This window comes from Equus przewalskii, chromosome 27 (assembly GCF_037783145.1).
Source record: "Equus przewalskii isolate Varuska chromosome 27, EquPr2, whole genome shotgun sequence".
In the NCBI taxonomy this organism is placed as follows: Eukaryota; Metazoa; Chordata; class Mammalia; order Perissodactyla; family Equidae; genus Equus; species Equus przewalskii.
Genome location: NC_091857.1, coordinates 27,368,184 through 27,389,565, shown reverse-complemented (window position 1 = coordinate 27,389,565; position 21,382 = coordinate 27,368,184). Strand labels below are relative to the sequence as shown.

Genomic DNA, 21,382 nt, shown 5'->3' with positions numbered 1-21,382 from the left:
TTTTTTCCTTTTTCTCCCCAAGGCCCCCCAGTACATAGTTGTATATTTCTCGTTGTGGGTTCTTCTAGTTGTGGCATGTGGGACGCTGCCTCAGCGTGGTTTGATGAGCAGTGCCATGTCCGCGCCCAGGATTCGAACCGACGAAACACTGGGCCGCCTGCAGCGGAGCGCGCGAACGTAACCACTCGGCCACGGGGCCAGCCCCAGCACACTGAAATATTTTGCAGTTCACCAGGGAACTTGCGAAGTCTCCACACCGTCGCTTGTGAAGTAATCTGCATTGAGGCTACAGCCGACTGGAAGCGTTACACAGCTTAGCACGTGCCTTGTTACGCAGACCTTCAAAGAGTGGGCCATTGCTTGTTAGTACTTAAAATAAGTATTGCTTATTTAAGAAATAATAAAATATCACCATTTTTCCTCCCAAGATGTTATATGTTCAGGTAGTGAAACGAAAGTGAATACCTTTTGTTTGAGTTAACCAAATTCGATAAACCAAGGCAATAATATAATGATACAAATGTGAAGCTGACGGGGGTACCATAAAGCTTACCAGACCACCATCTTAGATGGGAAAGTACCTGCAAAAGGTGAAACAAATTTCTAAAGATCAAAAATGGCATGGGCAGTAGGGCCTAAGACCAAAGCCAGTTGTACTGAACACCAGGCAGTCGACTTTGCCATTCTCACTATCCCATTCACCGTATACTTTCCTTCTTATGGTCACATAAATCATCTTGAAAGTTCTGGTCACGTGTCTTTGAAGAATTTGTCACAGCTAATTGGCAACCTCTATTTTGATTTGTAAATATTATGATGTAGAATCTTCAACTATCAATTTTTTTTTAATTTAGCTGTATGTGAGTAAAAATAACTAGTAAATAGTGCTCAATCCAAACTCTATCTAAAAAAATTATTATAATGCATTTGAAAATCTCAAACTTGTTCAATGAATATATGGATGGATTTGCTCAGCTAGATTATATCCCTTCAGTGAATTTGGGAGAGATGTTGTAGCTTCACTGTGACTAGATCAGGGTAGATATATTTCAGTGTCATCATTGGGAAATTATACTCTTTGGTTCGACTGAGTAAAACATAATTTTGTATGAAATTATTTTACTCCCTAACTGTATAATAGCATCACAATCTGAAGAAAGACTTTATATAGCTAAAGAAATACAATAATCAATATAATTATTTGAAGAAACTACTTAATTCTCTTAGTATGGTGCAGCTTTGTCATATTACTATACCTCTTATTGTTAGATTGTACTGGTTTAAGTCAGAATTGTGGGAAGAACTCTAGAATACATTTCCTTTGAGGGAAAAATTGTCACCTGGCCTAAAGAAAATGCATCACAGGATCATCAGCCCCACAACTGAGGGAAGATCTGGAAGAATTAAGGAGGCAGAGTATGACATCATTAAACCTGCTAGATTTATTTGTGATTTTATGACTTCCTGTTTACTTAATAGAATAAAATAGTCAAATTAAGAACTACCTTTTAATTTGGGATGAATAATAAACATGAAACAAGTTCTGAAGAGAGCAGACAAAGGAATTAAAGAATAAGATGTGAGGTAGCTAAGAGTTTCTTTATTAAGACAAAAAAGCATTAAACATAAAATTAAAAAGTTAATAAATTAGACTCATCATATTAAGAAATTATGTTCATATATAGACACCATTTTTAAGTGAAAAAACAAGCCACATACAGGGAAAAACTATTTTCAAAACATAGATCTGACAGAATACCTGTACTCAAGTATATAAAGAGCTTCTACAAATTGATACTAAAATATTACAAACTAATTAAAATGGACAAAATACTTGAATAGACACTTTAAAAAAGATGACATAGATGACATCTGCATGATGAGTAAGCTTCTAAAATGGTGCCCAATTTCTTTACTCATCAGATAAAAATCAAATTAAAACAATACTCCAACATTATTACATGACTACAAGAATGATCAAAATTCAATAGTCTGAAAATGACAAGTATTGTCAAAGATGTAGGGCAACTGGAACTCTCTTACATTGCTAGTAGGACTGTAACTCTAAAATCTATTTTGGTGGGGCCAGCCTGGTGGCATAGTGGTTAAGTTTGAGCACTCCGCTTCAGTGGCCCAGGGTTTGTGGCTTCAGCTCCTGGCTGCGGACCTACACACTGCACATCAAGCCATGCTGTGGCAGCACCCCACATATAAAACAGAGGAAGATTGGCACAGATGTTACCTCAGAGCCAACCCTCTTCAACAAAAAATTAAAAAGTAAAATAAATAAATAAAAACCATGTTGGAAAACTATTGACAAGATCTACTGAAGCTGTTGGCAAAATCTAGAAGGATGGTTGGTTATTTGCAGAGAGTGAGATTGACCAAAAAGGAGCAATAGAGACATTTTAAGCCTTAGAGCATCCTTGGTATGGGTAGTATATGCATATTTGCCAGAACTCATCAGATGTTACACACAAATTTACATATAATATATAATTTATTATTATGCTTGGAAGAAAAAGAACCAATGCAAATGAAATGATGCTTCCTTTAAAATCAGAAAGCCAGTTGAGCTTATTCCTCCTTTAAATCCTTATTGTTTAGATGCAGTCACAGAGTTACCCATTCCTGTGAGAAGCATGATGCTCACTTTAAAGATCTTAGAATTCATTCATTCTTTCAACACTTATTTTTTGTTTTCTATTACATGGCAGTTATAAAGAGAGGTAAACAAATCCAATTGGGAAAATGCATCTTTTGAAAATTATTTATAAGGCTAAAAGAACCTGAATACGATATTTGAGGTCACACAAAATTAACAAGAACTTAAAGTCTAAAGGTAAGAACACAACTGGAAGAACTTCCCCAGGTGTGGGGTCAGCTTTGGCTATTAGTGACTAACTTCTCAGACTCAGCTGAGCGACTTCGGCCCTCAATTATCTTTTTCCATCCCTTATCTTTTAACATTATATCTACATTTCGGAGAATCTGAAGACATTTCCAATGTCAATAGTATCTTATTGATTTTGACAGAGCCCTTAGATTTGGATTATCTTTTTAACACCTAAGACCTAGCAAGCATTTAATATCTTAGTAGGGACTAGTATGGTGTTTCCCAAAAAGAAAAGAACAAAAAGCACAGAGTAAGCAAAGAGAATACAAGGGGAAAACTGTTATTGTAAAAGCAAAGATACAAAAGGAAGGAAGAGGAAGGGATTAACTATAGAAAGAATTTTAAATTGATGACAGCCAGAGAGAAATTTTATATACTTCACAATTTTGCCTAGCCACCCGAGACTAATGGATAATGGGAGAACAGAGGTTGGAAGATATTTTAAAAGACATTGTAATATACGTATTAGAATAGCTAAAATTCAAAACATTGACAACGACAAATGCTGGTGTTGCTGTGGAGAAACAGAAACTCTCCTTTGTTATTTATGGAAATTCAAAATGGTACAGGAACTGGGAAGGCAGTCTGGCAGCCCTTTACAAAGCTAAACGTAATCTTATACATAAGATTCAGCAACCACTCCCCCTGGTATTTACCCAAATGAGTTGAAAACTTATGTCCACACAAAAACTTGAATGCAAATGTTTATAGACGTTTTATTCATAATTGCCAAAAGTTGGAAGCAATCAAGATGTCCTTCAGTAGGTGAACGAATAAACAAACAGTGGTACATTCATACAATGCAATATCATCCAGTGGTAAAAAGAAATGAGCTATCAAGCCATGAAAGGATATGGATGACTCACAAAAGCTTACTGAAAAGCAAAACAAGTTAATGTGGAAAGGTTACATACTGTATGCACATACATGCTGTACGATTCCAACTGTGACATTATGGAAAAGGCAAAACTATGGAGACAGTAAGAAGATGAGTGGTTGCAAGAGTTTGAGGGAAGCGAAGGAAGAATACATGGAGCACAGGGGATTTTTAGGGCAGGGAAACTATTTTGCATGATACTGTAATAGTGGTTACATGACATGATTCATTTGTCAAAATCCACAGAACACAAAGCGTGAACACTAATCCTAGCCTTTAATTAATAATAATGCATCAACATTGGTTCACTAATTCTAATTAATCTACCATACTATAATTTATAATAGGGGAAAATGCATGTACGTGTGTGTGTGGGGGGGAAGCATAGGAACTCTCTGTGCTTCCTGCTCAGTTTATCTGCAGATTTAAAACTGTTCTAAAAATAAAATCTATTAAATTAAAAAAAATGGAAATTGTATAACATGTTAGATATATGGGTGAAGAAATGGGAGAAAATGGTGAATCCAAAAATAGGGAGGGAGCTGTAAACTGCATTTTTGAGAGCACCTTGGATAGCAATACCAGAAAAGAGGGTCAGGATTTGAGCAGATTAAATCAGGTTTTAAAGCTACATCCGAAATATATTTTTGATAATTGTCATTTTCCCTCAGTTTCTGAACAGTTTTATCCTACCCTTGTCAAAGCCCATAGAATTGTACAACACAAGGAATGAAGAGTAAACTATGGATTTTAGTTAATAATTATGTATCAATATTGATTCAATTGTAACAAGAAAAATGGTTTTTATTTTTTAAAGTAGTATGAAAAGTAAAAAGCATGTCAGTTATGATGGACAATGTTCTCAAATTAAAGGAAAAAAAATCCTTTTTTTCTCTAGAGTTCCTTTCGAGTGTTCACAACAGTCAAGCTGATTCTTCCTGCCTCTGAAATGTTTCTGTTCCTTTATCTCTGAAAGAGGTAAATAATTTACTTTTAAAACTGAGGAATAGTATGCTTTAAAAAGTTACGTATAGATTATGGAACTTTGAATTTAACCCATTTCTTTTATTTAATTTGCAAGTGAAGTATAGCAATCTAAAGAAAGTCAGAGATAAAAAAATATTTCATTGAAAAACACAGCCCTATCAAATATGATTGGCATGCCTGACTATGAAGAATTCTGTTTGCGATCTGACATGTCCAGGCTGTGAAGGTACAGCATTCCTTCTTATAAAGTGATTAAATGGCAGCAGGGCCATGCACCGTATCTTACAGATAAAAACCCAACCAATCAAACAAACAAAAAACTCAGAAAAGCAATTGGCTTCTAAAGTGTTATATTGGCTTTAGGGACAGTCAGGACCAGAGCCGAGGTCTTCTGCATCTAAGTGCCAAGTAGAGCCTCCTTTATCAGTGTATTCTCCTTTCACACAGCGTCTTGAAAGTTCCGCTCAGCTTCCATCAACATAGCTGAATTTATGGGGGATGTGAAAGAGGATTCCTTTTCTTAGATAAAAATCAACATTTTTCTAATATTTTATTGTTATGATATGGAGAATTGAAACTCAATTTCAATGTTAGCTTTATCTAGATTTCACTTATATCTATATGCATATCTGTTTATATATATGTGTATCTAAATCTATATCAAAAAGTTCAAACTCTTCATTTGAAAGGTACCGCCTTATTTAGTTTACATAAAGATAAATTTGCTCAGTCATCAGTTATCATCTACCCTTTCAGTCAATCCAATCTGGGTGTTGCAGAGACTCAACATACAGAGCTGATGAGATACAGTTGTGTGGCTCTATTATTTCACTCTTATATATATATATATATGTATACACACACACATTGGAATATTATTTAGCCATAAAAAGAAGGAAATCTTGCCATTTGCAACAACATGGATGGATGAATGGACTTTGAGGGCATTATTCTAACTGAAATAAATCACAAAGAGAAAACAAATATAGGATGATCTCATTTATATGTGGAATCTAAAAAAAACCCCTGAGCTCATAGATACAGAGAACAGATTGGTGGTTGCCAGAGGCAGGAGGTTGAAGGGGGGAAAATGGGTGAAGTTGGTCAAGGTACAAACTTCCAGTCATAAAGTAAATAAGTCGTGAGATGTAATGTACAGCATGGTGACTACAGTTAATAATACTGTATTGTACATTTGAAAGTTTCCAAGAGATAGATCTTAAAAGCTCTCATCAGAAGAAAACAAGAAATTTGTAACTATGTATGGCGATGGATGTTACCAGACTTATTGTGGTGATCCTTTTGCAACATATACAAATATTGAATCATTATGTTGTACACTTGAAACTAATCTAATGTTATATGTCAATTATATCTCAATAAAATGTTATTTAGAAAGTTAAAAACAAAACAAAAAATAAAACAATGATGACAAAACAGAACAAAATCCTCAGTAACACATTTAAAGTCACGCAGAGTAAACGTATTGCTACTGTCAAGTCTAGGATATGGTCACATTCCAGTGGGACTTAAATTTGGATAGTTGCTTAAACTTAGGTTTGGTTTACTCTCTTCACAGTGTGAGCTGAGAAACCTGCGTAGACTGGCCGACTACCTTCATATCTTTGTTTCCTGCCTCAGCCATTTCACCACTACACATTCATTTCTGAAGAGTTTCAAGGAACCAGGATTTTAAGAGACCCTGTTATAAATATTGTACGATCTTAAGATCATAGAAATATCTTTTAAACATTTAAAACCTTAATGAGTAAGTAATAACTTATGAAAAAATGTTTGCTGATTGCCTGAGAGAAAATAAGGGGGCAGGACACATGGAATTGGTAAAGAAAATATAAGGACAAATTGCTTTGATAATGAGTAGAGGGATGAACTATTGATTGGAAAAAAATGGATAAAAACACAAGACCTAGCTGGTGGAATACGTATTGGGAATGAATGTAGAATAAGATTTAAAAAGAGATTTGAAAAGAGAAATGATATACGGATTATGAAGAAGAGTAAAGAAGAAGAAATGGTAACTGTAAGCATGGAGTCAAGATCATCTGCATTTTTAGATAATACTTAGGGTATAGCCCACTCAGGAAAAATGGGTAACGGTGTAAAGAGCATATTTCTGAACAGCTTCAGACTGGTTATAAAAGTGAGTTTGATCTCTTGGATAGTCCCTCAATTTCTGAAAGAAATTTTCCTATGTTGATAAACCAAAAGGATGCTTCGCAAGCTGATATATAAAATCAAAATAATTTTCATGAGTGTGTGTGTTTATTCAACTTGAGAAATAAATTTGACGTTTGAAGAATTTGATAAATTTAAGAATTTTAAGCTTGATCAGTGTATTTGAATCTAGACGGAAGTAAGAACAATCCAAAGAACAATATGAACACGAGAAATAAGGAAGTATTTAATGAGAAAATACCATCAAATATGATGCAATACTCTTAGTAATGGAGAGTTTATTTAGGGAATTTTTCTTTTGTGACTTTGAGGACAGATTTTTTTTTGTTCTCATTAAAAAGGAAAGAATGTAGAGAGTTCAAGGGCTTTCTAACTAGGCAGTTAAGCAAGCTCAAAAATGTTAATGGGTGTGCGCCTCTCCTGTCAGCAAAGAGATTAATGAGTTGCCTCAAGTAAATGAATAATTTGTAATGATACAAAAGAATGGCGGCGTGTTTGATCACATGCTCTACTCAGGGTATATAAGCACACCTGTACAGATGTCGACATCCGCACTCAGGATCTTGCCTTGAACAGCAAACCAACTCTCCATTCCTGACATCATGAGCCACTTCGGCAACTATTACGGAGGAGTGGGCTACGGCATTGGAGGCTTTGGTGGCCTGGGCTATGGCTGTGGCTCTGGATGTGGCAGCTTCCACAGACTGGGCCATGGCTGTGGCTCTGGATGTGGCAGCTTCCACAGACTGGGCTATGGCTGTGGCTCCGGATTTGGCAGCTTCCGTAGACTGGGCTCTGGAGGCTTCGGATATGGCTGCTGCCGCCCATCATGCTATGGAGGATCTGGATTCTCCAGCTTCTTCTGAACCACAGCTCTAGTTATGCAAAATCTGTTACTATGAGTACGTTTGCACAACATTCTTCAATCGGAGGACGGAGACTACCCTGGGCCAATTTAGCGAGAGCAATCTAAGAATTTCAGAGAATTTATTATTGTAAGCATGTCGGCATCATGTCTGCTGGCGTCCTCAGCTTGGGCACTAAGAAATGATGTATATTAGATATCAATAAATGGCCTAATTTGAAATAGAAAATATGGCTTTTTCTGGGTTTCATTTGACTCAATTATTTGTACATACTTACATGTAAATTTTACTATTTGTCAATTAGAAGTAATACACACAATGATATATTCATATGTATATACATATTAACATATAAAAAAGAATTTGAGTTTGAGAATTAGTAATTCAAAACAATTAAAGTGTTTTTCTTTTTCTTTATTTTAGTCACATACCTTTCAGAATTGAATTTGACAAGAAAAAAATCAACTGTGGAGCTTTAAATCTCTATATATTTTAAGAAACATAATTATTTTACATATCTCATATTTTATCTCTTTCTATTTATTAATGGAATTCAAAATTTGGACTTGATCGTTTGCCTCTTTCAAAAATTTTGATTTTCTCCATTTTTTTAAATAAAAACAAGTGGTGTTAGATATATCTATTTATGGTTGCTAAACATCCATGTCATTAAAACTGTAACAAGAGCAAACTTTCTTTCCACAATCTTATAATCCATATTTCTAAATTTTTAGAGAAAGTAACCTCTATTTTTCTATGAATCTTTGAATTATATATTATCTTCCTTTATTCATAATCTTCTGTTTTCATCTAGTTTGTTGTGTATATAAAATAAGGCTGACCTAAAAGTCATTGATAAACTGGAAATGAAAGTCGTTTCAGCTGTACAAGAGTACCAGTCAATAATTTCTTTTTAGATTATGAAAAGAAAAATTTCAGTTAAAATCATCCCTTCAAAAGTAATATTTTAGGCCCCGCCCCGTGGCTGAATGGTTAAAGTTCTGCGCTTCACATCCATGGCCCATGTTCACGGGTTCAGATCCAGGGCATGGACCCACTTCACTCACCAGCCATGCTGTGGAGGTGTCCCACTTACAAAAAATAGAGGAGGATTGGCACAGATGTTAGCTCAGGGCTAATCTTCTTCCAGCAAAAAAGTAGGAGGATTGGCAGCAGATATTAACTCAGGGCAAATCTTCCTTAGCAAAATTAATTAATTAATTAAAATACTATTTGATTGGCAGCATAAGAAATAAGGAATAGGATGGGTAAAATATTGGATTTCCTAAATTGTTTTCCTTAAACTAAATGGTATCTTCAGGTAATGATATGAACCTAATGATATTTGGTATAAGCTGGAAAAGTGTAATAAAATAAAGGACAAAAATGAAATGATAGAATTAAAGTCTGAAAGGGACATTAAAACTCTGAAATGCTGCACTATAATCTTGCAGGCATACAATCTCAGAATAAGTGATTTTCCCTGAGAATTAATTAGTAGCAAGACTAGGGTCAGAATCCTGCTTTTCTGAGCCTCAGGTATTCAATTATGCTATACTGTCTCTCTCTTTATGTATTTTCACCTTGAATGTCGTCAGATAAATCATTTTGAAAGCTCTGGCCATGGTTATAAAAAGAGCTAAATTATCACAACTGATTTTATGGAAATTAGTACCTTTACTTAGGTTAACATCTATGTTTCTTTAACATTTTTATTGTTCTGATATAGGGAATTGTACCTCTCAATTTCTGTTTTATCCGCTTTTGAATATGGCTAAACAATGAGTAACGTTAAAACTTAACTCTAGGTAAGACAACAACAACAAGCCCATCATGACCTCCTCTTTCAGGCAATGCTATCTCAGGGTGGTATTATGTAGCATCACAGTGGGCTGAGCAGGGGAAACAGAGCCAGGTTGTTCCATTGAAGGATTGGACAGGGTAGTTTGACCCAGTAGGACAAGATTTCTCTTTTTCCTTTCATTTGGTTAATATCTCCAGGGACAGATTCCATGGGGCTGACAAGCAGTAATCAATACAATTACTACTGCTGTTGACGTTCTTAGTATAATCAATATTATCATAATTTTGTTCTGTTTAAGCTTGTATTGATCTGTATCTAAGGTGAGAGAAAATGTTTTGAATCTGTAACAAAAGACTTCTTTACTTCCAGAGAAAACGTGAGAACATTTTTTTCTCCTCCATGCATCAACATGAACAGAAACCTGGGTCATGAGCTAAAACTTTTTAAAAAGTTGTAATGATCTAAATCTGCTTTTGATCCACTGAATGGACAGAAAAATGATAACCTTCTGAAGAAATTTCCAATGTGACTTTCTTGCTTGTGCACATAGGGAAAAAAGAAGATTTTTTCCATATTTTTCAAAGTGTTTTTATTGTTTTTACAGCTAATGCACATTTATAAATGATGCATACCATAGTCGTGTGTTTTCTTCTTTGAGAGCGCATTTAGCATTTATTGTTATTGAAGTTTTTCACTTGTTATTGATATAAGTTTCATAGTTATTCTATACAAGTTCTCATATTGCTTCTATACACAGAAACAGTATCATGCATTTGAAAAAGTAGCCGTTAGTCATGGTCATATGCTCTGACAGAGCCACACAAGAAGAATGTGAGATCTTTAATTCTATGTAATTTGTTCATACTTCTAAACGATTCACTAAAAATAACAACATTCATTTTATCATTGGCTCATTTTCTGAAATGAGAAATAAAAATAGAATGAAGCTGGGTTAGAGTAGTATGAAGATTAAAGGCTAATATTGGGTTAAATGCCACTTTGAAATCAGAAGACCTGTTGGAACTCATGTCAGCCTGAAAATATTTCTTAGAAGAGCCAATGAGTTTCTTAGGTTATGATATGCACAGTCCTTGTTTTAATATCCGTTAAAGTCATATAATTCTTTCAAAAAATATTGTTGAGTGCCAACTAAATGCTAGGTTTTGTTTAGATACTGTCAGGTCAATGAAAAAATCCACCGAAAAAATGTCGTCCAAATATTACTTATAAATCTCAGTAAAAGCTTAGCAATATGGCTAAAGTCATATAAAACAAGTTTCTTGAGTCCCAAGATTCAAGATATGGGCACATTTGCATAGGGCTTAGTAAGCTATGGGTCGGCTTTGGGTATTGGTAACTAACTCTCTGGGCTGAGCAGAGGGACTCTGTGAATACCAGGCCAACTGTCTCCAAAGAGTGTCTCCTTATTCTCTGCTCATTTTTACAATTGTGCTATACATTTAGAGAATTTACTAAGTATTCCAGTTTGTATGAGGGTTTTTAAAATTTCAGATAACCTCAGGAGTTGAAATGTGTTTTAAACAAGTAAAATATTATCAATATTTTAGAAATCTTTAGTTGATATCTTAGGAAAAGTTACTTAGAAATTGCTTGAAAACAAAAAATGGGCAGAAACTAGGTAAAGAGAAGATACGGGTAAATGTATTATATTGACTATGAATATCTAGAGGCAAGGAATTGCCACGTTGATTTGAGTATATAGGTGGAGCTAGAACGATTTACCCACTTCACACTTTTCCCTGGATGTAGCAATGAGTCATGGAGGAAGGAAGTTGAGTGAATTTTAACATGAGATTTTAAAAAGATATGATACATGGATAAATGGTAGAGGGTAGAGACAGAGAGAAAATAGTATATGGAGGGAAGTATAATCTGAATTTGTAGTAGTGGTGAGACTAGAACTTATTCTGAAGAAAGAGCCTAGCATACAAAAAGAGAACTGTGGAAAGGCTTCCCACAAGATGGATTTTCAATCACTGTGATGGTCTCTCTACTTCTGATTCCAATTTTGCTATGTTTTTAAACCAATTCAAGTATGATGGTGTGTAAAGCTAAAAGTAAATCTATCAATTGCACATGGTCAAATTTCTAAAACTCTCAAAGTCAGGTGAGCTTTTGTTGGTGTTGTTTTCTGTTATACATGGAAGGTGAGCCAAATCTTAAACTTAAGGTGTTCTTTTATAAAAAGGTGTATCCTTTGCCTCTCATGGTGCAAAAAATATGTCTTTTGAAGAAAGTAATAAATTTGAGTCTTAACTTTGATTATTTCTCAATATTTTGTAGAATCAATTACAACCACCCTCAAATACCAGTGATGAGAAGATATTTAATTAGAAATTCAACAATATTTAATGTAACTGATGTTAAGTGACTGGTAATAAAGAATTCTATTTAGGGATTGGTATGTCTATACTTTGGAGAAACAGCAATTCATTCTAACAAAATTAAAGCAACCAGCTCAGGACCAACCTAATTAGGGAGCCAAGCAGGTTCAAGACATTCTTAATGAGTCTGTGGTCAGGGGACTATAGATTAATGGGTTGTCTCAGGCAAGTGTAACTCATGGAATGATACTAAAGGAGGGGCATGTGTTTTATCACATTCTCTGATCAGGGTATATAAGCCTCACTATAAAGATGTCGACATTCACACTTTGAATTTTGCATTGAACAGCAAACAACTCACCACTCCTGACACCATGAGCCACTACAGCGACTACTACAGAGGCCTGGGCTATGGCTTTGGAGGCTCCAGTGAGCTGGGCCATGGCTATGGCTGTGGATGTGGCAGCTTCCACAGACTGGGCTCTAGCTTTGGTTCTGGGTGTGGCAGCTTCCACAGACTGGGCTCTGGAGGCTTCGGTTACAGATGCCACCGCCCATCCTTCTATGGAGGATATGGATTCTCTAGCTTCTACTGAAAAATTGCTGAAGTTGGATGCAGAGAGAAAAACCTTCTGACTTCTTTTGTCCTATCTTGTGCTTTAATCCCCAATCATCCATCTTATTTTCTCTGCGATCAATTGATTGATGACTATTATGGTTAAACTGCTTCTATGAATATTTGGTGACTTTTTACCTCCAGAACCTACCATCTAAATGCAGATTCAATGTGTAAAACCATTCTAGTCTGATATCCTCTTTTTGGTTTAGTTTTTTTTGCCACCATTACTATGATGTCATCTTCCTAGCAAGATCCTAGAGAAAACTTGTATTTACTTCTGTCTAGTAAATTGGTTACTCATGATATAAATACTTTGGTTCTTTTTGATGTTTTTATTTTTATTATTTTAACATCTTTTGCAACTGATATAAACTTGTACTTATGAAGCAGGGAGGTCTGTGGCTATGTGATATAGTATGATGAAATGTTTCTAGTTCTCCATATATACAAGCTTGAGAACATATAGGGTGTCATATTAACACTAAATGAAAATAACTTGCCCTGTCTACTTAGGGTATTAGCCCCTTCAAATGTCCCTCAAGTGTTCATGGGATTACTAAGAACTATGTAATTCTCACATGTACATTCAAGTGCATTCTTCAGTGTAACATTGCTGTTAGCTGAATATCTTCCTTTTTTAAAGACAATATTTTTAGAGCAGTTTTAGAATCACAAAAAAACTGAGAGGAAGGTACTGAGATTTCCCATATACCCTCTGCTCCCACACACCCACAGCCTCCTCTATTATCAGCATCCCCCATCAGAGTGGTTCATTGGTTACAATTGATGAACTTACATTGACACATCGTAACCACCCGAAGTCCATAGTTTGCGTTAGGGTTCATTCTTGGTGGTGTACATTTCATGGGTTTGGACAAATATGAAATGACATGTATCCATCATTATAATATCATACAGAGTATTTTTACTGTCCTAAATATCTTCTACACTCAGCTTATTCATCCTTTCCCCCGCTGAATCTCTTTTTGGTATCTCTGGTCTTGCCAGCCTTGAATTTGCTTTCTTCCAACTGTTGTTCTGGAGCAGGAGAGGAGATGGGGAAGTATCGCTCATTTCCTGGGCAGAAATGACACTTCTATAGTGGCATCTACTGAGGGTCATTGTCCCTTATAAGGCTGATCCACCTAGCAGTGCCATGACACACTAGAGTACAGCGTTCTATGGAAAATAGGGGTTGGGGGGCATTTTGTGATTTCTTTTTATACTCTGTTAGAGGGGGTCTTAATATTCTATAGATCTTCTCATGAATAGATAATGGTACAAAATCAAACCCTAGTAAAACACAAAATCTTTTACTCATAAAAGTTTCTCGTGGCTACCAACTCTGGCTCCATACTCAGTCAAGGTCAAGGAAGCTGTCTATTTCTTCTTTCAAGATTTATTCTCTCCTAGAAAAGTTTTCAGTCTCTCCAGAGTAACTTTCTTTTAGGCTTATTCCATCAGTTCACCACTTGGAACAAGCTTCCTGGAACATCAACAGTGAACACAGATTGAATCCCCCTCTAGAAACTTTCCTAGCTAACTTTTAAAGTGTACCAGAGCAGCCTGTTTCACCGGTTTGTCTGACATGGCCAGACATGTCTGAATCCACTTAAGTTCACACTTGGACCCCACTACTTACCCCTTGAGAAATTCTTATTATTTTTCTGTAAACCTAAGGGAGGAACATTACTGTATGAACAATTTCTCACAGAAAAACTGTTACCTTTTTACCTACACTGTAATTTAGATTTCAGATCAGAAAGCCAAAAAGGGAAGCAAAAGGAAAATAAAGAAAGAGAAGAATTTATAGATCAAGGGCCCAGGGACTTACAGAGCATGTGCCTTACATATTTTTCTCAGGATGACATGAGAACCAGAGTAAATACGTGGCCAAGTGCCATTAAACTGGAAGGTGTTGATTCAAAGAATCTCTAGCACATCCCTTTTGCACGCATTTAATCGTGCCAGTGATACATAAAGCTTAGTATGTTCTAAATACCTGGGATAAAATAGAGGAGTTCTTCTGATAATTATTTTATTTGTTAACCAAAAAGTGCAGTGGAATGATCCTTGTGGATTAATAATAATGATAATGGTAGTTACTATTCTTTATGATGTATATCTTTGATCTTTCATTTTCCATTGTCTAAAATTTAACAACATATGAAGCAACTTGAACATTTACATGTGCACTTTAAGGGGTGTAAATCTATATAAAGCTTTCCCTGATGAACATATAAAAACATTGTGAGGCTTTTAGAGAATCATTACTTAGAATATATAATACACGATTGCTCAACACAATTTTCTCCAGACAGACTGTACATCCTAATAGATATAACCTTGCATACCCTGCATGTACGTTTAAATGCTGGCCTTATTTGAAGGTCTTTTTGATTTTTGATCTGAACTGTCCAGATGCTATTAAATTTTATTTTTGCTCAAACATAATTAGTGATTTTCCTGAATGTCATGGCTTTTAGAAGCAAATTGCAAAAGCTATGCTTCTGTTGTTGGCTAGATTATTAAAGAATTGGAAACCAGGAACATGCAGCACATTTCTAAATTGAGGTCACTAAATAGTTCTGTTGGGAGAATGTTTGTTTATATCTATTGTATCAGTAAGCCGTTAGAATACACATTTCTTTTGAAGGTAAGGAAGGTTGGAAATCTCCTGATTAAAGATATATGTCCTAATTTTGAAGAAGGCATAATAGTGTTAGGTGTATCGCTGATATGCTAGTGAATAGGGATTGCATAACTTAGGATCTAGGATTAATATTAAAGGACAGAATTGGAGGGAAAATAATGCCTGTGTGTGTGTGTGTGTGTGTGTGTGTGTGTGTGAGGAAAATTGGTCCTGAGCTAACATCTGTGCCAATCTTCCCCTATTTTATACGTGATGCCACCACAGCATGGCTTCATGTGCAGTGCTAAGTGTGTTCCCAGGATCTGAATCTGCAAACCCCTGGCCACTGAAGTGGAGAGCGCAAACTTAACCAGCTCTCCACTGGCCGGCCGCTGGAGGGAGAATAATATCTTGAAACATGGATGCAGAAAGTAAAATTTCTTACCTCCACTGAGAAGTGTTTTAGAGACGTAATGGTCATAATCACATCTCCTTACTGAACTCAGATTGGTCATAGGCAATTTAATGATAAAAATCAATATAAAACTCTTTAGTCAATGAAAAATGCTCTATTAATATGAAGGAATAGTTTAGCAAATGTTTTATCATATATGTGTATAGGATAAAAGTTCAACATACCTGATCAATTTTCAAAGACTGAATAAAAAGGTTTTTTCTTTTTTAAACATATTCAACAAATGTAACTCCTGGTCTCCAAAATGTGTAGGACTGGGTAGAAGCTGTGGATCTATCTATGGCTTTAGCTATGAACCTAGAGATATGTGTTTAGCTATGTTTCTGCCAAACACCTTTCTATGGGTTATAGAAAGCATATGAATTCTATGGTCCAATTGGTTGATAATGGCACCGTGTTCCATACAGCCACTCGGGTCAGGATTTGTAGAGGCTTTCCATGTCTTTTCTCTCATCTCTATATCCAGTTGGTAACTGCTTTTTGCTAGCTTCTTAATGTATATATCCCATTTTACTCATTTTCTAAAGTCTGTAGTCATCATTTGTCACTTGTCGCTGTCACTATGGCTGTACCTTCTCATATATTCTTATCTGATTCCTAGGATTCAGAGCCTCTCCTCACCCTTTGGTCCCTTTGTTAAAAGCCCTTTGTTTAAAACGGCTTCTTATGTGTCTTGGGATGACACAAATGCTACTATTACAAAGAAAATGATGCAGCTCTCAATGTGCTGATATGGAAAAAATCTAAGATAATTCTGTTGAAAGTCAATTTGCAGAAGAGTATGGAACATGGAGTTGGTCCACCAGATATGAAGCTCAATAAGCACTGACTGAATTAACATGTGTAATTACCTAAATAATCTATAATCTTTCTCAAATATTTGCCTTTATCTTTGCTGCTCCTTCACCTCAGATGCTATGCTCTTCACTTTTTATAATGAGCTCCTACTCATCTTCAAAAATCAATGTAATTATTCCCTCTGTTGGGATGCCTTTTCTTATTCCACAAGGCACCTGACAGCATCATGTACAATGCCACTTCCTGACTATCCTATTGGACTCCAGTCTCTTATACAGCTTTTTCTTCATAACATTTATCACCAATGGATGTTACATATTTGATTGTTTATTCACATAGTATGTGTCTTCCCTAAGGAATGTAAACTCCATTTGGGAAAGGACTCAATCTGTTTTACTTACTGCTGAATCCTCAGTGCCGAGAGCAATAGCTGATCCACAGAAAATATTTCATAAAATATATACTGAGTAAATCTAAGGTAGAACTAATATATTAATTATTTATTTATATACCTGATTCTCCATTAAACTAGGAATACTTTTATTGTAATGATATGATTCTATTGATGAAAATGAAAATTAAGCTTTTATTTTCATTTTAAACATCATGCTTTAGTCATCTTTTGTATAGATATTTACTAACCATTTATAATATGCTAGGCACTCTGCTTGATGCAGAGGCATAACCATAAGCCAACATCAATATAACTAATAATAATAACTTATATTTAGTCTGTACTTACTTTATCTGACATTATTACACCTAAACTTCAGAATTTAAGAGATATATATTCAGACATAAAAGGAGAAATGGACAGTAACACAATAATAGTAGGGGATTTTAACACTCCACTTACATCAATGGATAGATCATCCAGACAGATCAACAAGGAAACATTGGCCTTAAATGACGCATTAGACCAGATGGACTTAGTAGACATATGTAGAACATTCCACACAAAAACTGTAGAATACACATTCTTTTCAAATACACATGGAACATTCTCTAGGATGGATGACATATTAGGCCACAAAACAAATCTCAAAAAATTTAAGAAGATTGAAATAATATCAGGCATCTTTTCTGACCACAGCATTATGAAACTAGAAATCAACTACCTACCAGAAGAAAACAGGAAAAGTCACAAATATGTGGAGATTAAACAAAATGGTACTGAACAACTATTGAATCAATGAAGAAATCAAAGGATAACTCAAAAACCCTGGGAGACAAATGAAAATGAAAATTCTACATAGCAAAATTTGTGGGATACAGCAAAAGCACTACTAAGAGGGAAGTTTAGTAATAAAGGCCTACTTCAAAAAACAAGAAAAATCTCAAATAAACAATCGAAAAATACACCTAAAGGAACTTGAAAAAGAAGAACAAATGAAGCCCCAAATCAGTAAATGAAGCGAATACTAAAAATCAGAGTGGAAATAAATGAAATAGAGACTAAAAAGACAATAGAAAAGATTAATGAACCTAAGAGCTGGTTCTTTGAAAGGATCAACAAAATTGACAAACCTTCAGCTAGACTAGCCAAGAAGAAAATAAAGAAGGCTCAAATAAATAAAATGAGAAATAGAAAGCAAATTACAACAGACACCACAGAAATATGAAAGATTATAAGAGAACACTATGAAAAGCTATGCACCAACAAATTGGATAATCTAGAAGAAATGGATAAATTCTTAGAGTTAGACAACCTTCTAAAACTGAGTAAGGAATAAATAGAGAATCTGAATAGACCAATCAATAGTAAGGAGATTGAAACAGTAATCAAAAAGATACCCAAAAACAAAAGTCCCTGCCCTGATGGCTTCCCCTGTGAATTCTACCAAACATTCAAAGAAGATTTAATACCTATCCTTCTCAAACTCTTCCAAAAAATAGAAGGGGAGGAGACACTTCCTAAGTCATTCTATAATGCAAACATAACCCTGATAGCAAAACCAGACAAGGTCAACAACAAAAGAAAATTATAGTCCAATATCACTGATGAACATCAATGCTAAAATCCTCAACAAAATATTAGCAAATCAAATACAACAATACATTAAAAGGATCATCCACCATGATCAAGCAGGATTTATTCCAGGGATGCAGAGATGGTTCAATATCCACAAATCAATCAGCATGATACATCACATTAATAAAATGAAGAATAAAATTCACAGGATCATCTCAATAGATGTGGAGAAAGCATTCAACAAGATACAGTATTCATTTATGATAAAATCTCTGAATAAAATGGGATAGAAGGAAAATACCTCAACAGAAAAAAAGGCCAAATATGACAAACCTACAGCTTATATCGTACTCAACAGTGAAAAACTGAAGGCTATCCCTCCAAGAACAGGAACAAGACAGGATGCCCACTTTCACCACTCTTATTAAACCTAGTGTTGGAAGTCCCAGCCAGAGAAATCAGGCAAGAAAAAGAAGTAAAAGGGATCCAAATTGGAAAGAAAGAAGTAAAACCATCACTATTTGCAGATGACTTGATTTTATATACAGAAAACCCTAAAGAATTCAAGAAAAAACTATTAGAAATGATAAACGAATATAGCAAAGTTTCGGGGCACAAAATCAATATCCAAAAATCAGCTACATTTATACATACTGAAAGTGAAATAGCAAAAAGAGAAATCAAGAATAAAATTCCATTTACAATTGCAACAAAAAGAATGAAATACCTTGGAATAAATTTCACTAAAGAGGTGAAAGATCAGCACGCTAAAACTGTAAAACGGCATCCAGGTGTCCCACATATAAAACATCATTGAAAGAAATGAACGAAGATACAAAGGTATTCTTTGCTCATGGATTGGAAGAATTAACATAGTTAAAATGTCCATACTTCCTAAAATAATCTACAGATTTAATGCAACCCCTGTCAGAGTCCCAATGACATTTTTCACAGAAATAAAATGAAGAATCCTAAAATTTAAATGGAACAGCAAAAGACCCCAAACAGCAAACACAATTCTGAGAAAAAAGAATAAAGCTGGAAGTATCACACTCCTTGATTTCAAAATATACTACAATGCTATATTAATCAAAACAGCATGATACTGGCACAAAAACAGACATACAGACACAATGGAACACTACTGAGAGCCCAGAAATAAACCCACACATCTGTGGATAGCTAATTTTTGACAAATGAGCCAAGAACATACAATGGAGAAAGGGAATTGTCTTCAATAAATAATGTTGGGAAAACTGGACAGCCACATGCAAAAGGATTAAAATAGGGGCTGGCCCAGTGGCATAGAGGTTAAGTTCACATGCTCCACTTTGGTGGCTCAGGGTTTGCCGTTTTAGATCCCAGCCACAGATCTATACAACGCTTATCAAGCCATGCTGTGGCAGGTATCCCACATATAAAGCAGAGGAAGATGGTCATGGATGTTAACTCAGGGCCAATCTTCCTCAGCAAAAACAGGAGTATTGGTGGCAGAGATTAGCTCATGGCTAATCTTCCTTAACAAAAAAAAAAAAGGAAAATAGAACACTCTCTTACACCATACTCAAAAATTAACTTAAAATGGGTTAAAGACTTGAATGTAAGATCTGAAACCATAAAACTCCTAGAAGAAAACATAGGCAGTATGCTCTTTAACATTGGCCTTATCAGTATCTTTTCAAATATCATGTCTCCTCAGGCAAGGGAAACAAAAGAAAAAATAAACAAGTGGGACTACTTTAAGCTAAAAATCTTCTGCATGGCAAAGGAAACCATCAACAAAACAAAAGACAACCTACCAAGTGGAAGAAGATATTTGTAAATCATATATCCAATAAGGGATTAATATCCAAAATATACAAAGAACTCATGCAACTCAAGAACAAAAGAACAAACAACCAAAGTAAAAAATGGACAGAGAATCTGAACAGACATTTTTCTAAAGAAGGTATACAGGTGGCCAATAGGCACGTGAAAAGATCTTCAACGTCACTAATTATTAGGGAAATGCAAATCAAAACTACAATGAGATATCACCTTATGACCATCAGAATGGCTATTATTAAAAAGAGAAGAAACCACAAGTATTGGAGAGGATGTGGAGCCTGTCACTGGCACAGCCACTATGGAAAACTGTATGGAGATTCCTCAAAAAATTAAGAATAAAACTACCATATGACCGAGATATTTTACTTCTGGGTATTTATCCAAATAACATGAAAACACCAATTTGAAAAAATATATATACTCCTATGTTCATTGCAGCATCTTTCAGAATAACTAAGAGAATACTGATGTACAGCCAAAATTTATACAATGTTATAAACCAATGTGTTACCTCAATTTAAAAAAAAAAAGATATAGGTATTGTTGGCTGATTGTTGTGTGGGTAACTGGGTGATTGGGTCTGCTCCACATGTCTCTCATCCTCCCATAGACTAAACCAGACGTGTTCTTATAGAGACGGTAGGCATACGACAGCAAACTAGTTACCTGCAAGGGTATTGGACTCTTATACCCAGAACTGACACACTATTAATTCTGCCTCATTTTATTGGTCAGAGCATATTACTGGGCTGAGCCAGGAGTCCGAATGGGAGGACTCTACAAAGTCATAAGGCAAAGAGAGTAAATGAGGGAAGGAGCTATGCTTTGCATTCTGTCATAGACCCCAGTGCCTACCCTTTCCTTTGAGAAATTATTTTTCTTAGGTAATGTCATCCACTCAAAGCAATCAATGATCTTGTCTCTGCAAACTGATGACTCTGAAATGTATATCTCTATATCTGTAACAATGCCAGGTACAATACAGGGCAACCTGAGAAATTAGAATTTCCAATATACAAAAAGCATGTTTTCAAAATAAGAATGTGCAAAATATCACATGGAACATACTTATACTACAAAAAAGTCAT

General features: G+C 35.2%; 1 protein-coding gene across 1 annotated transcript; it reads left to right on the top strand.

The window, feature by feature from the left end:
- The first annotated feature begins 12,285 nt into the window (after positions 1 to 12,285).
- LOC139079857 (keratin-associated protein 19-3-like) lies at positions 12,286 to 12,899 on the top strand. The gene has a single exon (XM_070597374.1). The coding sequence runs from the start codon at positions 12,346 to 12,348 to the stop codon at positions 12,565 to 12,567; it is 222 nt and encodes a 73-aa protein (XP_070453475.1). The 5' UTR covers positions 12,286 to 12,345; the 3' UTR covers positions 12,568 to 12,899.
- Positions 12,900 to 21,382: the final 8,483 nt, after the last annotated feature.

Coding starts and splice junctions, on each gene's coding strand:
- LOC139079857 (XM_070597374.1), top strand. CDS start 12,346: ATGAGCCACTACAGCGACTACTACAGAGGCCTGGGCTATGGCTTTGGA.